At 40.2% G+C, this 17430-nt stretch overlaps 1 protein-coding gene across 2 annotated transcripts in view; it reads right to left on the reverse strand.

The window, feature by feature from the left end:
* Positions 1-266: 266 nt before the first annotated feature.
* st6galnac3 (ST6 (alpha-N-acetyl-neuraminyl-2,3-beta-galactosyl-1,3)-N-acetylgalactosaminide alpha-2,6-sialyltransferase 3) overlaps positions 267-17430 on the reverse strand; it is a 77671-nt gene continuing 60507 nt past the window's right edge. For both annotated transcript variants that reach the window (XM_019266293.2, XM_027289943.1), the window contains exons 4-5: positions 9787-9894; positions 267-6955 (exon numbers count right to left, since the gene is read on the reverse strand). In XM_019266293.2, the coding sequence (XP_019121838.2) occupies positions 6766-6955; positions 9787-9894 (298 nt within the window). In that variant the 3' untranslated portion in view covers positions 267-6765. The remainder of the gene's footprint in view (positions 6956-9786; positions 9895-17430) is intronic.

Genomic DNA, 17430 nt, shown 5'->3' on the forward strand with positions numbered 1-17430 from the left:
AATGTGAGCATTATTATTTTAAACTTGTGTTCATTAATAAGGAAGTTACATAAAAAAACCATCATGCTCACCGAATCTCACAGAACCTTCTGAACTCAGCACATCTCTGCCGCTTCACTGATGTTTCAAATATCTCATGAGACACCAGATTTGAGATGACAGCTCAGCTCGGGCTCTATTCATATAACATGAACACACTTCACCAGGTTTCTTACATTCAGATGCTGCACATCTGCCTCGTTCAGAAAGGATTTTAAATCATATAACAGGGTTTTAGGATTTCTTTAATCCCCAAAGAGAATAGAAGACACAGAGAATCCACATTGGTAAAAAATAAGAACATTCACAATATATCTAAGTTTAACTAATATGTAGACAGCTAATGACAGAATAATACACACACTACTTTTTTTTCTGTTGTTGTTTTGAACAAAAATGTACATTTCAATAACCTGCAATAATCCATGCAGCATTTGGATGTTATTTCACCACAATTAAAATGTGTGTTAGCCGTGTTAGAAAAACAAAAAAACTCATTATAACAACCTCAGTGTTATATTACATTCTATGTAACTTAACATACACCCAAAGTTATGCGTTTCACAAGGACACTTGACCTGAAAATGAAAAAGGAAAGTGCTTTACAACACAGAAATAAAAGCAAGACATGCACACAGGGAAAAAAAAGGAAGAAATAAAATTCAATGTAATAAAAGCACTTGAGGCATTTGGGAAAATGGCAACAAGTACAACAGTCGAGAGGGACAGAATAAAATGCTACGTAGTGATCTACTGAGGTTTTTAAGGTGAAGTCAGACAGACAATCAAAAGTTCTTTAAAATCTGAACGCTCAGCTCTAAAACAGAATTACAGTAATTACCTCGACTGATCACAGGAGGAAAAAAGAGAAAAATGAGAGCATTTTAAGCAGAATAATGAAATTCACATCTTTGTTCCACAGACCTCGAGACAATTTAATCAGTTATCTTTTTTTTAAAAAAAAGCTCTGTTTTAAGGGAAATGACCTTCAAATAGCTTTGTAACTTTGAGTTATACTTTCCACCGCAGAGCAGCTGAGGACAAGACGCTGGACAATGTGTTTTTCGTGTGTGTGTGCGTGTGTCATTTGCATATATACAGCAAGGTACAAAGATGCACAAAGTAGAGTTTGTTTCAGGTTTGAGGATGGATGAAATCTTTTCCAATTCGCTGCTCAGAACATTTAATTAAACCATTTTTTAAATCATCCGTTCAAGCTCTGGATGAAAACAAAAGAACCAGGATGTGAAATGAACAAAATATTGAGGCAAAAAATGTCATTAAAAGAAAAGGTCAACATGGAAATGCACTTAATTATCTCTCTCATAGCTGTACAGTAAATATGGAGCTACAGCTTAGCACAAAGACTGGAAACAAGTTGAAGTGAGCTGTTCCAGTAACATTTGTAACTACAAAGTAAGGATCAAGCCTTTGTCACCAGTATGCTGAGATTTGCTTCATTTGTCACACAGTCATTTTTTTTTTCTTTACATTTAATGTATACCATTTCCCATCAGTATAACATATATGCAATGTGTCATGGCTCGACAGAAAAAGTCCATTAGACCAAGCGGTAACCCTCCCTGGCTGTGAAGTAAAACCAATGTAGAAGTGCCTCAAACGTCTACTTGAGGCTGGCTACAGAACAAGTCAGTCTCCATAAGTCCCCATGTTCAAATGTCCAACTTCACAGCAGAAATAAACATGCCTGGTACAAAAAACTGTTTTGGTCTCTATAGCTAATTTCCACATTCTGTACTGTACTGAGGGTGAATTTCAGCAGGTGCGGTGGCAGATGCAGGACTGCCAACATGGTGACGGCCAGGGCCACTACAATTCAGAAACCTGTGGGTGACGTCACGGATACGACATCCATGATTAATACTGTCTATGATTCAGACGTGTCTGTGGAAAACAGGAGGACCGACAGTTTTTAGAGTTCAACTTAAAAGCTGGAAAAATAAGTACCTGTGGTGCTGCATTTTTCTGCACTCACAAAGCGCTGTTTATATTTAATGATTTCTAAAAGCAGCTGCTGTAGTGGAACGTGCTTCAATTCTTCAGATCGACAGATGAAAGACATTCAGGATGAAAGGTGAGTTACAGAGGATAATAATATGATGGCATGTCAAACTCTTTCCTGCCCAGGAACAGTAACTTCCTGGAGTCTCAGCTGGTTGCCTGGCAACAGCTCAAAGCCAATGAGTAGTCTGGCACATTTCTTTTTTTTTTTTTTTTACACTTTACTTTTTGTACACATTAAGCAGAGGATATGTTAATTAGTGCGCATTAGAGGTGCATGGAGGTGGATTTTGTTACCCTGGCTCAGAGGCAGGCGAGCTGTTTTCCTTCTGTTTTCCAGTCTTTGTGCTAAGCTAAGTGCATCACATTTACAGACAGATATGAGAGTGATATCATCTAATATTTCATCTAACAATTGGCAAAAAAAAGAAAAAAAAAAAGTATCCCTTAAAATAAAAAAATATCAAATATTGTCTCTCCCATGCTGCTTGCACTTTTATTCATAGTGTGAGCCATAGATGATTCACTGGAGCCTATTCTTCATAATGTACTGTACAATACGTCCACGGGTGTTCAGGCTGAGAACAATGGAGTGTTTGTTGGTCAGAAAATAACGTAGAGCCTGAAGCAGCAGAAACACACGACCTGCAGCAGTAAAAAAAACAAAAAAACAAAAAACAATGCTGCACACATAGCACTGCACCGACAACAACAAAATGACAATATTTTCAGAAAGGAGGATGAAAGATGAGCAGAAGCAACACAGCGCTCTTCTTCTGACTGTGAGTAAACACACGTGTTTAAATAATGCACCATAACGCATCCAAAACATGTCCCCCCAGCGAAAACATCATGTCTTATCTTGATGCGAAGTGCTTTACATTTTATGGCGGATGTACTGTACAGCAGAGGTGAAACTGATTGGTGGAGAGCTGCCAGCTGACTGCACAATCACAGGCTGTGAGTGGCAAATGTATAAAAGATGTTTTTTAGTCATGTAACATGCATGGCATACTGTATAGTTTCACGCATCAGTATCAAGGGCTACTTTCCCACAGGAACAGTAAAAAAAAATATATATATATTTGAACTCTTCCTAGGGCCCAGATTTTATCTTCAGGCTTTCTGAGGAGAAAAAAAAATAATACTATGAGACGTTTCTGCTTTACATATATCGTGTGATGGATACTTTGATCCGCAGCTGCTCACAGTGCTGAGATGCAGCGTACCTCTCCAGCACGTCGTCCCAGGGGAAATCGGAGCCATGACCCTGCCTGCGTTGCGGCCGCCGCCTAGCCGCTGAGCCGCACCGGGAGGAATTTAAAATAGGGCATTTTTACATTTTGATGATGCTCTTGTCAGCTATGTTGACTTAAAATGAGTTCTGAGTTGTAGGACAGTCTTGTTAAGTACTGCTGAGGTTGCCTTGCTCTGTCTAGAAAACAGAGAGATCAGGCTCGATGAGCCAGAAATGTGCCCAAACATAAAGCTGACACACAAAAAGGTTTTGGTTGTTTACAGGTCAAAATAGACGCGTGAATTAACACCCTGAAAACTGGAATAAATCTAAAAACATTCCTCTGCATATTTGCTTTTTCTGCTTTTATATTTAAGTTTCACAATCTTCCCTCCATGGCACGTTTAGGCAAAACAATCATAGCTAAATTCATTTGAAAAGGTAATCATCTCCTTTTCAACCAAAAGATGAACCAAACAACTCAAAATGAAAAACTGTGCTGCACATTTCTGTTTGTGCTTCCATCTGAAGAACAGTAAAATTGGACTGATGATCGATCAACACATGATGTGTTTGTTTGAGATGCAATTTTTACGGTTTGTTATGTTGGGGTTTTTTTTTTTTATAGTTGAGCGGGGAAATGGATGATTTGTTTGCTTCCTGTGCGAATGAATGTTGTACACATGTTGGAGCCGCCTGAGGCTGTTTGACTGACCAGTCGAGCACAGGTACAAAAAGTCTACCTAAAAAATGTTTGTGTGGTGGAAAAAGGGTGAGTCATTTCAGACAGGAGAGGAGAGAAAAGCGACGGACGCACAGATGAATGTTTATTAACAGATGATGTGTGATGATTAAGTCTTTCACTCTACAGGGAGATTTTTATGATAGAGGGGCAACGGCACCGAATAGCAGCAAGACAGATCACCCCAGTAGTAGTGCAGACCTGGGTGGTGGCGGCTGATGACTCTGCTAAAGCTGATGGAGAATGAAATGATGAAGCTGAAGCTGAATCTGCAAAAACTGGGCAGAGATGGGGAGGTGGGTGGACGGGTACGCATTACATAAGCATGAACTTACTGAAGGCATAGAGAGACAACCGTACTTGAAGACTTGAAGCAGTAATATGACTGGCTAACAATCATGGTGTGCCACTTTGCTATTGGACAGATATGACCAAGTGATGACACGATTGACGGCCGCGGATAAAGACGGCAAGGAAATTATTGTGAACATGCATGAGAGTGAATGACAGGATGGAAAGAGACTACCGGTCTAGCATACAATTTGTGCTACAGCACAAAAATATGTTTCAATGTGTAGTTAGGACCTGGACTGCACTAAATTATAGTTGTTTGAATGCTGTTGAAATATTAGTTATAGGTAACTTAGACACAGAGCTGTAGACAGCCACCACCCTCAGATAATTTGGACCCAAAACTAAAAAAGTTACTCTTCATTTTTATTATTTTGTATATTTGTTCAGTCAACTGTTCAGTTATGTTTTCTACATTTGTTGCTTTGCAACAAGAAGATCTAAGTTTGCCAGGTCACAAAGTGCCATCCTGGGGGGGGAAACTGCTGAAACTTTGATTTCTAAATTTATTAATTGGCCCAAGAGTCTAAAAGTTGTTGTAATTGGCTGATAAAATCCTCACAACACTATACTGTGCAAACCGTTCTATGCACTTCAGAGTCCTCAATGGTAGCTACATCCAAGTCAACCAAGAACCTGCCAGTTTACATGTCTTTTGACCTGTAAATCACCAAATCAATGCCCATAAAGGAGTGTGATAGCGAACAGCACTCTGCAGTAAGAGTGAAACTGTGAAGCTCAGCTGCAGAACAGTCGTCAGGGACCTTGTGAATAAATCGCCTAAATTAGAAGTCTTTGAATCCTTCCAGTCCTCCCCTCTGGGCCACGGCTTTGACCGGGACACTAATCACATCCTCGGGGGGTGGACGGGTGGAGTCATGGTCACAGCAAGAGTGTCTCAGCCCTCCACAGCTACACAGCCAACCTCCACACCTCAGCACTTCACTGATGATTTTTCACTGTCCTGTAACATTCAAATGCAACCGACCAAACCACGAGACACGCACGCAACGTTCAAAGACAAATGGGAAGATGTGTTCATGCGGCGATACTGTACACAAAGAGGCACAAAGCTGGATGTAAATATGAGCAAAAGAACCTTCCTCTCTCTCTCCATATATATATATATATATATATATACACATATATACATATACATATACATATACATACACACACACACACACACACACACACACACACACACACACACAATGGACTGCCAAGTATATTGCAGGCACAAAATGATAATAGAATACAATTAACTCCAAATGGTTTCACGACACACATAAATCTCTCCCATGCAGGGTCTCAAATGATTCAACTCCTTCCGTAAGGATGGAGTTTCTAATTGCACATTGCTCTCTGTGCTGTGATACTCACATTGTCAATGGCACATGTTTAAAAGAGCGTTAGGATCCTATCTCTGCAGAATAAATTATCAACCCATCCGGACATCAAGCCAACAACCAAAACATGTCTCTTCAGTCAATTTCACAGCATTAGAAAAGAAAAAACAAAACAGGCTGACATCTTTAAGTTGTGTGACACAACCAAGGATAAAAAATGCTGAGTCACAACTACACATCTGGTTTACCTTCCAAAGAAAACTTGTTTTCTTTTTCAAAAAGATCTTGTTTGTCGGAGCTTCCTTTGACGGAGCAGAGTAAATTGAAACCTGCCTTCAGTACTCCGTCAGTCTGAAATGAAGGCCTGAATGATGCTTGTTATAGATTAATTACAGCCTGACAGAAGAAGACAGACATCCAGTGGAAACAGAGTAGGCGAACTCAGACGTCCATGGCAACGTGACTTGTCTCTCTGCAGGAGTGGAGCTGTTCTTCAACTACAAAACTAAAAAAAAAGAAAATTAAATAAAGCCTCTGCAGTGTGCAGGGCCTGCAGAGGTCACTGCAAGTGGACGGATGCTTGTTTTTCTACTTTGTGTTGTTTTTTTCCTTTTTATTACAAGTTAGTCTTCGAGACATCCTTTGCTAAACTCACAGAGCAGCGAGTGGATCGAACAGTCAGTGATGAGCGGCGAGCACTTTTCTTTTCAAATTAAAGTGAAAAAGACTTCATGTTCAAGAAGCAGGAGATGTTTCTGCTGTCCGGGTTGGTCAAACCTCGAGTGAAAGTTTGTCTGATTGAGTGGCCACTGTCAAAAAGAAACAAAAAAAAAGAAGTACAGCCATCCAGGCTGTGACAAGCAACCCAACCTTTTTTTAATAGATATGAAGTGTAAGTGTGCCAAAATGGATGCTCGCACATGTTAGGGAACACGTATTCTGTCAGTGTCGTGATTCAGCTGGTGCCCAGATGACGACGATGATGACGATGGTGGTGTAATGTTTCCATGTTGGTTCAGCCAGGGTCATAACAGCTGCCAAGTTGGGTTGAAGAACTTAATGGCATGAGTTTTAGCCCACTTGGAGAACACAGACTTCTCCGTGATGAAGCGGTGCCCGCCGTAGGGGGCGCTCTCGTGGAGCAGATACTCCGCACACTCGTCCCGGCTGCCCACCTCGTAGTAGTGGTAGGGAACCTTTCTGTAACCTTCCGTCCTAAAGGGGAGAGGAAAGAGCAAAAATAGATTAATTCCCATGTGTGTTCCCCAAGCTATTTTATCTTTGACCATGTACCTTTTTTAAAGTTTCCTGCAGTGTTTTATGTATTCATCCTTAACTATTCTGTACTAGGCATCAGTATGCGACTTTCTCACTTCAGTATGTCCTGTCTCGTCTGCTAAAGTCATAGTATATTTATGTACTTGGTTTTGGCAGTGCGCCAGTTGTTGTCTATCAGTTGCAGCGTGCTAGTCAGCTCAGCGAGGTTAGTCGAGTTCATGTAGTGTCACACATATCTATATAAAGACCAGAGCTGGAGGATCCTCCCATGACATGGAGATCCACTTTATAGGAGCATTCCTGGTTAGTAATGCTATAGCAGTGGGTATCACTGTGGATGTGTGACCATACAGGATTTAAGCATGCGGTCAATGTACAATGTGCCTTTATATGTTGGTCAGCCCGATGTTCTGCTCTGGGTAAACCAGCACAAGTTGTTCAGGAATGATCAATCTGTTGTTTCTGGGCTTTTGGTGTATCTGGATAACTGGGCCAAGACTTGTTCTGTAGCAACTTCATACACAAGAAAAACATATTTCTGATTATCCCCAGAAACAGATATCTGCGTATGAATGCAGATAAGATAAAAAGCCTCATAAAAAGCTAAATTGTCAATCGTTGACCCCAAAAACAAGGTACTAGTGCCAAACCGTTTGTGTATCATTACACCCCTACTGCTTTATAATGGAGGCCTGAAATAAAGAGCGCCTGGGCTAACATCTGAAAATTATCACACACATCCAGTGGAAACAGAGGCATTATTTACTTAATGAGTGAGGTGACTGTTTAAACGTGATAACGAGATGAGAGGCAGCGGGATCTTTTCACCTCAGCAAACCATTGATTGCATTTAATATGCAGTTATATCATCGTGTTATTGACTTTCAGCTGAATCAAATCAATCCAGCTGTGATTAAAAACAAAATCAGTTACTGAACTTTTTGTTTTACACACATGAAGAATGTGATCTCATCTCAACAATAAAATATTTTTGAACGGATATTTGAGTTATATAACAGCATTATTATTTGACTACATATGTTGTGTTATACAACGCAGACAGAATGATGCAAAAGTTGCTTCAACGACTGAAATTTTTTCTGTGTATATAAAAGTATATTGTTTTAATATAGTTTTGCTTATGAGACAAAATTTAGAGCGGATGCATTTTTGTGACAGTCTGAAACAAATTTCTGTCAGCAAGTTAAAAGCGGCCTTGGTTTTTATTGGCTCAGCTTTACAAACTATTATCTGAAATAATAAGCAAATTAAATTATTAAACTATTAAACTGAAGATTCTCCAGGACGGCATTCAGCAGTTTTAACTGATACTGCCCCGGGCTAAAATCTGCACTCAGCAGGTTTCTCTCATTTGAAAACAGGAGGCCAAATATTCAATAAACACTTTAATTGTGTTTATTTGGAAGACATCAAGATTCATTCCTGCTCTGAGCCAAAGTCAATCTGGAGACATCCTAAAAATAAATAGAGTAATGTACAGTAGGAAAGTGAAGATATTCTGACCTGAATTTCACGATGAGTCACTCTGTTTACAGTCTCCATCGTCAAACCATTAAAAAAGAGCAAGGAATCAATAAAAGCTGCAGTAGAATAGATTAATTGTGCAATCTGCAGTCGGTTTCTAGTAAGGAGTGACAGCTTTATGAGAGGATGACTTGTGTGACAATTTCTTTGGGAGAATGAACGCAGACAGAAGAGAAACAGCCAGCCACAGTGGCTGCCAGCCAGCTTACAGTAACACACCGCCCAATCACTGCCTCGCCTTTGTCTGTGTCACACAGTGCTGCGCAGCAGCGTTAACACATAAATTCAATCACACCTTCTCTGCAGCACCTGTTGGAGCTCCATTATCACACGACTGCTTAGGTCAATTCTGCCCAAAAGCTTCAAACATCGTCACACAAAACATCACTTCTTCCTCTTGGTGTAGCGGAGCAGTCAGCTGCCAGCAGTACTTTGTGTGACATTAAATTGTCCATTGAGAAAGTCAGTGAAACACGATATCCTCCTGTCTCACACAGGAAGGAAGGAAATAAGTGAGAGACAGGCAGAAAGAGTACTACAGCCTCATTGAATCAAAAAATCCTGCGTGCTGGTTGAATTATCACTCCTGTCTGCTGTGTGTCTTTGGCTGTTTATATTCCAAGTCCTGCTGTGCACAGAGAGAGTGCAGAGAGGATAAAAAGGCAGGATTTTCACCGTGCATTAGGTAGAAGTGTTTGATTTGATAGAGAGTTCAGGTTGAGGGGAGACGTAAGGCGAGCTCATCAAGGCTGACATGTCTTGAGACTGAGCAGCCATGCTCGGAGCAACAGCATCTTGTTTGTCATCCCTCCTATGGCCTGACAGCGAGATAGTAATCACTCACCCAAGACTTGAGACAGAGAGAAGATGACAGGCCAATATACAAATAAAACTTTAAGCAGAGGAGGAATTGGGTGCTGCAGCCCAGCCACCTGCAGACATGGTGAGTCTGCTGCCTGCTGGGTATTCGAGGCAGGAAAACATAATGGTATTCACGGCACAGAGAACCCAATATGGATTTCAGCATAGAAATTCAGCCATTAAATCCAAACTGAGGCACTGGAAATGAATTCCAACAGGGCAGTCCGCAGTTATGGGAGGCAGCAATTGGCCAGCGCTGCTGTGAATGTGAATCTAGTTTTCAAAGTTTTTGTAGGAACGTGTGCATTTTTCATCCCGGTATGGGGGGGAGGGCGGAGGGGGGTTGATAGTTGGGGTCTTACTTGCAGTATGTGTCATTTATCATGCCGTAGATATGGATCTCTTTGCACATGTCCATGGCGAGGATGAGCGTAAACCAGCCGGTGCTGAGGTAGGAGCCAGACTGGATCCTGCAAACACACAAAAAGACAACTCGTTTACTGTAATATTCAAATAAAAAACAATCTGTAGAGATTCCAGGACGCTGTTCATGTGACCTTTGTACTCTTTGTTCTTGTGTGCTTGTAATGCAGTTGATCTGAGAATTGAAATTATTCTGACAGCTGTTCTTATTGTAGGTTGCTCTGGATACAAATCACAGCTTGGGATCAGAAATGGAAATTCAAATGTAAATGCTTTTACAGCGCAGTGAGACAGCCTTTAGGTTTATAACCATATGTCTGCCTTACTTTAATGCTCACATGAGTCACTTCTCTCATTTTAAAGACCCGTTTACTGACGTGCACATCCGGCCTTTTCAATTGACAGTCTGAAGGCCAGATATGAAAATTAAAAAAACAAAAACAGAGTAGCTGAGCATACATCAATCTAACATGATAAAAATAAACAAACTACCTAAGTAACAACTTATGTACTAGTGTATGGAAGTAGCTAACGAGTGAGCCTTCTCACTCCCTTCCCCTCTGTGTTAAGAGATGCACATGCAGTCAGACAGTAGTAGTCCATCTCCAAACCATAGTCTGTTATAAAACATGGACGTAGTATCTGTGATTCCACCCACAGGACCTGTTGTGAAGCTCAGGATGTGGCGACTGCCAAACCTCTCACAGGGATCACAGTACACAGAGTCTGATTTCAACTTATGATCAGAGCCGTATTACCCTTATGCAGTTAAGCATGAACCAACAGAGAGCTACAAAAAAAGCATGTTGGTATAAATGGTTGAAATAGCTACAGATATCATAGTTGATGTCTATAGTCCACAGATAAAACTGATGCAGCATAATTGCGTTCATAGCATGTTCCATCTTTTGAGGACAAATGCATAAAAAGGGTTTTTTAAAAATGGGTTTGAAAATCCTGCTCTCATCTACATTTTCTGGTTTTAAAATCAGAATTCATAATTTAAAAAGCCTGGTGTACATCAATAGTTAAACAGGTTGTAAAACACACACTTCGCTATATATGAAAAGGTTCAAAGGCAGAGAAAAGAAACTTATCGGGTTGTTGAACAGCTCACCACAACAAGCCAACAGCAGTACCCGTCATCCCCTGTGAATGATTCAGGAACCCCGTTGGGTCAATCAATAACAACATGCATAATCCTTTCATCAGCATCAGACTAGTGGTGTAAGAGTTATGACCTATCAGAGTTTGAAAAATATGAGCTTTGATCATTTTCAGACACAGAACACACTGTTGAGATTCATCTTCACTTGAAGTTTTTTGTCGAAAACCAGACTAGTAACTTAAGAAGTGGGTCATAAAACGCAGACCTGCAGCCCCCGCAGGGCAGATGGCCCCACACTCCCAGAGGGCCCACTGCCTTTCAGCAATGCAAAATACTACAAGGAGCCTTAGACCTTGAATAAATTAAACATAGCGCACAGCATGATACTGATAATGAGGAGGGAAAAAAAGGCGGCGTCACTGCAGTACGATACAATATCGACGTGGAGATTATGAAGTCTGTTTTATTGAATATAACTGGACATTAAATACAGGATTTAATAAAAAAGAATGACAAATTATTTTTTATTGTCTCATTAGACATCATCACCAATACATTGAATACATTCTTTGATATTTTAAGGGACAATAAAAATGAGGGTTATCAAAAATTATAAATATGTAAAACCACAAATAAACAGGGCTATTTACCTGCTGCATATTAAAATACTTTTTAACGAATTCATTTATTCCTGTCTAATCATATTATCTCCTATTTTTATCTTCTCATTAGACATTAGTTACTAGAAAACTGAAGATAAACCATTTCTATGACTCATAAGAGAAATATAAAACAAGACCTAAAAGCAGAAAAAGGAAAAGATAAGAAAAACACCAGCATTTACTGGCATACATCCTAAAATAACACCTTTCAAACAACAGATCTCAGTGCATCCTGTCCTTATGTTCAGCAGGAGTCCTGCCTATTATTGATGAATCACCTCGGACATCTGTTTCAGGATCAGCACCTTGGACAGCGGTCAATACAAACTCTGGTTCACAGTGTTTGAAATCTGTTTCTCAATGTTTCTGTCTTGTGATTCCATAAATAAGAAGGAATATCTAATTGTTCATCACCTGATGAATGTGCCTATCAGTGCAAACAAAGAGCACATGAATCTTTTTCAGCTATGCTCAGGAAAACAAGACCTGTGCTGTGTCTCTATTCATATACTCTGTAATTACACTTGCTATTTTGAGTGGCTTCATGTTGTTGATGACATTTCTCCTACTCAGTGGTCGCCATTTTGGTTGCATAGAAGAAAGGGGGAAGAACCATCGGCATTATGGAAATGGTGGCAGAGGAAGCTGCCGAGATGAGATGAAGTTGTTGTGATGAATACCGCAATTGGCACTAATGATCCACCTGGTTGCAGTTCGGTGAAGAAGAGAAAGCAGTAAAATGTTGTGATCATTACTTCCAGTAAGTGCACAACAGCTGTACAACACTACCCTGCCCTACCCCTGAAATTAACACACTACGTCAAGGAGTACATAGTGTACAAAGAAGTGTGCTAACGGAAGGATCTGAATTTAAACACACCATGAAAGTCTACAGGCATGCTAGCGGCTTAGTGAGGTTGTACTTAGACACAGCTGTGATTTGAGCTAAATGCTTATGCCGACAGGCAAACAACGATAATACTAACAGGTGTGATGTTTACTGTAGCCACCATCTTAGTTTAGTGTGTATTTGGTCATAAACCAAAGTATTGGACAAACTGTCATGGTGGATTCAGAGGATCACTAAAGTCATTAGGATTCATTGTTTGAAAATCATGAATGTCAGTACATAATTTAATGGAAATCCATCCTTTAGTTGTTGAACCAGCAGACAGACCAAGTGATAGATTGGTACATAGAGCCAGAGTCGTTTTGCTAGTATGACTAAAAAGCAAGGATTAGAAGAATAAAGTTTCCTCTGCTGTCGAATCCTGTTACATCATTTCTCGACACTATAGATTTGTTTTGTGATCCCTATATTGAAAACCACTGTTATAAATAACTGTTCAAGGCTGTAGCTGATCTACGTACATATATTCATTGACAGGTTTTGTTGTGATCCAGAGATCTGAAGTGAAAGACTGGGACCGTATGACCAATCAATAGTTGCACAAAGCTCAACAACAGCTTGCAATCAGCTCAAAAATCTTTCATTTTGTTGTAAAATTGCTTTCTATCATGTTGTTGTGCTGTGAGAGCAGCTGGCATACAACTTAATAACTAGACGTTCATTTCCCAAAAAGTTCACAGAAAAGAAATCTCAGTTCGTCAAACATCCATTGCTGCTAGTTTTTCCAAATGATAGTTAATTATTAATAATGATTACAAGCTTCTTTTTTTTTTTAACATGGACCTTATTAAAGCAGAAAGACACACAGCACGGGTGGATGATGGCACTGAGATGGGTTGGGGATAAAAACCCCATAGACTTGCACTCTAGAGCTCTGTCCTAAATGTTGCATTTGAGTTTAAAATTTTGACCTTTAATTAAAGAGACCTCCTGAAGGTCAGTGACTGTAATTTATCAGGACACGTGCAGTATGTGTAGCAGCTTCTGAGTAAACATCACTGTGGAGTTATATTTTAGTTACTTATATAACTAATTGTGTTCATTCATGAAGTGTTCAAAGTATGAGTCATGTTCCAAACAGGAGGATTGCACAGGAGTCAGTGACACAATCAAAAATAGAGACTTGTGTCTTATCTTCAGTTTAAAGCGACGTTGTGTAACTTTTTTCTTGTGTATCTATCATTCATACATCTGTTTCTGAACTATGTAACTTTGTGCTCCAGGTACGATCACCTGAGTATGTTGGTGATGGGCTATTGGATATGTAAGTAATATTAGCTGGCTGCTATGCCCTGCGTTGTTGGACTTGTTGTTTGGCTGATAGCAAAGTTGCTGTCTTCATAATTTTTTGATCATAAGTAATATAATTATAACAAATACAAGTGTTCCATATTTACGACAGTGGTACTTGAAACTACCAATAGAAAATAGTCATTTCTATGCAATGCTGCTTCCAACTACAGTTCAAATGGTGAAAAAATATTAGTTTTTTATAAGAGGATCACAGCCTTGACAACACAAACACACATAAGTGCATTCTTTGGCTTACAGTGACCTCCTTCAGTATATTCCAGTGTCACTTATGCAAATACATGAATCAATAAATGCAACGGGGTCAAATTTTAACGCGGCAGAAACATTTACATTGTAGATTCTACATTTTAATTTCATGGTTATCAGTGCTGCTGGTTAACACTGAGCAGGAGGAGGCTGCAACATCTTGTTCAAGGACAGCCGATGCTGTTGAGAGAAAGGTCTATTGTGTGTATTGTACTTTTCTCATAATGGACATTCTCTTTGGCCTCATGATCAGCTTGCGTACACCACCACTGCTTTTTACTCTCCATCTTTGCAGCTCAGTAAAAATTGTGGTGTTTTTTTTGCCCCGCACTCTTTAGAGATCAATCAAATGAACAGAGTAAGCATCAGTGAAAACAGAAATTACATCGATTAAATCAGATATAGCATTAAAAGGAGGAAGCAGGTTGGAAAGCAGCTTGCAGAGGAAGCTGCAATCGTAGGCAGGTTAACGCAGCTTAAATAAAGTGCCATGTGTGAGATTTGCCAAATGGATGCTTGGCAATCAGCTGATGGGGGTTGCTTGAGATCAGCTGTTATCAACTGAATTGTGAGCTGAGCTTGACTTCATGGCCTGCCTGAACTAACACGATGCTCAATTTGTCTCTTTTGGTTTAGAAATTTAATTTGAATGCTCATGCAACGAAATTCATTTAGATACCAGTCAGCAAACTAAACTAGACATAAGTTTAATACCAGCATCCCCTCAAAACCAAACTCTGTGTGCTTGGAATAAATCCGAAGGACTGCCACAAGGGCAGTTGCACTATGTTGAAAGAGTATTGACGAACCACTGAGGAAAGATTTTACCAAGCTCTGGGAACCAAACATGAATATCATTGATATAATGAAGATGTAGGCTTTACCGACATCATAAATAAAGTAGGGAAGTATTTCAGTTTATTTGTATTTCATCCTATATTGGTGCAAAGTGAGTGGGTGTCTGTGTGATGCATGTATCAGTGGCAGACTCAAACTGAATGGACGTAGTATCCTTGACATCGCCCACAGGTTTCTGAAGAGCCATTGTGAAGCTCAGAATATCCGGCTCTGGCTGCTGCCATCTTGGCTATCCTGCCTCTTCTGCCTCCCGACTAATCTAAAGACAAAGACTGGGCAAAGACGTGGAGCTAAGACGAGCTGAATGACGCCTGGTTGTGCAAACCAGCAATCTGTGACTGCACCCACCTGTCAATCAAAGCGGACACGCTCTTAATTATACATAACTTTAAGCCTTAATCTAATTTTGAACGGATGAGTTATGTAAAAATTCAGACTCAGTACATTTGTCATGAATGGGAAAACCAGGTTGTAAACAGTCAGACTCGTTCTGCAGCCTGAAGTGGGTGTTCAAGAAACTGCAGCTTTGCCACAGAGGTTGCTGCTTATAATTGAAAAAGAGAAAATGACAATAAACCTACTGTAAAAAAAAAAAAAAACCCAGTTTGAAACATCATTCCTGTAAAACGCACACTGTAGTTAGGGTGTTTCGTTTGGGTAGCCCTGTAAACTTTGTCTCTCACACAGACAATGGAGGTTGTGAGGAGGTGAATTACAAAAAAAAAAAGGGGAGAAAAAAAATGCAATTTGTTGTAATAAAGGAGCGGAGGAGCACAGAAGGGAAATGGCACATTATCACTGATACACAGCTCGGCAGCCCTCAGCCGTCAGAGCTGTCAACACATCACTTTTACCCTGCATTATTCATTAGCCATTTGCCACTCTAGCAGTAGGCACACACAAATCTCACACACAAATACAAGCACACATACATATATTCACACACATCCCCAGTGTCCCTGAGTGCTGAATGTCCTGAAGCAAAAAAAAAAAAGGAATAAATAAAAGAGGGTGGGATCTGCTGACCTGATAACCAACATTTCAAAGGAGATATCTAGACGTGCAGAGAACGACTGATATGATTCAAGGTCTACAACAGGCAATGTGTTTACCTATTGCAATTATAACGGGACAACTTTGCAGAAAGGATGCTCTTTTTGTGTGGCCAATTTAAATAAAGAGATAAGACGGCGGTGTGAAGCGGCTTTGGCAGGCAACAAATAACATCCAGAGCCGGAGGACAGAGAGAATGCAATTTGCTTGTTTAGTTGAAGCAGTAAAAAGAAACACAGCCTTTTACTCAAAGATGGCAAACAAAGGTTTCATGAGGCTCAAAGCTACCTGGCTTTTCACTGAATCTCTTCAAGTCCCCACTGCCACGGATTTCTTAAAAAATAAAACATAATAAACTGTGTTTGTGCACGAACAGAGGTGGAAGGGGGGGAAAAAGGAGACAAATATGAAAAGCTCAGTTAAATCTGTCTTTCTTGCTCTCTCTCCTAAACAAAGCCGAGACAAGTGAGGCGGGAGTGATTGGGACTGACATGGTAGGACACTGCGGTGCTACCGGCGCTGGGTAATGAAGGGTGTTGGAGAAATGAAGTCAGACACTCTGAGCAGGGTTTAAGTAAATAATCCCCCAAGTCTGACTGAGCTGCAGCTTATTGTGCTTTACCTGCCGAGTGCCAGAGGCTAAGGAGCGGTGGAGAACTGCCCAGGATCCATGAGAGACTCCTCTACCTCCGACTCTGTTCAATAACTCGCACTTGACATTCGCAGCAGGGGAGGTGTCCGCATGTGCGAGAAAATCCGCGCTGACGACCGTTTTAGTCGAAGCATGCTTTATAATGCCTCTGCAGCTGCACAAATATGATATGACACCTGTCAAAAACACTTAGTGGAATATAACTCAACTCTATTGTAAGAAGTTGATCCTCGAGTCTGGAGGGAGACGTAATCTGACTGTATGAATGCATCAGACAAAAGTCAAGCACAACGCACCGTCACGTAGTCAGGCACCTGCTGTCATAATGAACAGTTCAGCCTGAATGTTGATTGACGTAATTAAAATCTTAACCTGATAATGGGTTCAGACACTTTTAGCAGGTCATAAATCATGACTATTAAAGAAACAGAACAATAGTGAATTGTTTGCTTTCCTTGCTGAGAGTTAAATGTGAGAATACTGATACCACTCCGTAGTAAATGAAGTGTCTCTTCGTTGTACTTTAAATTTTATATTAGATCCTGCACATCAATGAAAGTAACATTTCTTATGACCTTTTGGCAAGCTACCTCGGAAATTAACACAGGACTGGACTGAAGCTACAGTCTGCAGGTTGTGGTAAGTATTGTGGCTTTATCCCCTCCTGAGGAATGAAACATACTTAAGAACTCTTTAATAGACTTGAACTGAATGAACCTGTGTCAGTGGTTGTATTTCGCACATTGGGCTTGTTTTTTAATAATTCTGGTTTAATTACTC

Source organism: Larimichthys crocea, chromosome II (assembly GCF_000972845.2).
Source record: "Larimichthys crocea isolate SSNF chromosome II, L_crocea_2.0, whole genome shotgun sequence".
In the NCBI taxonomy this organism is placed as follows: domain Eukaryota; kingdom Metazoa; phylum Chordata; class Actinopteri; family Sciaenidae; genus Larimichthys; species Larimichthys crocea.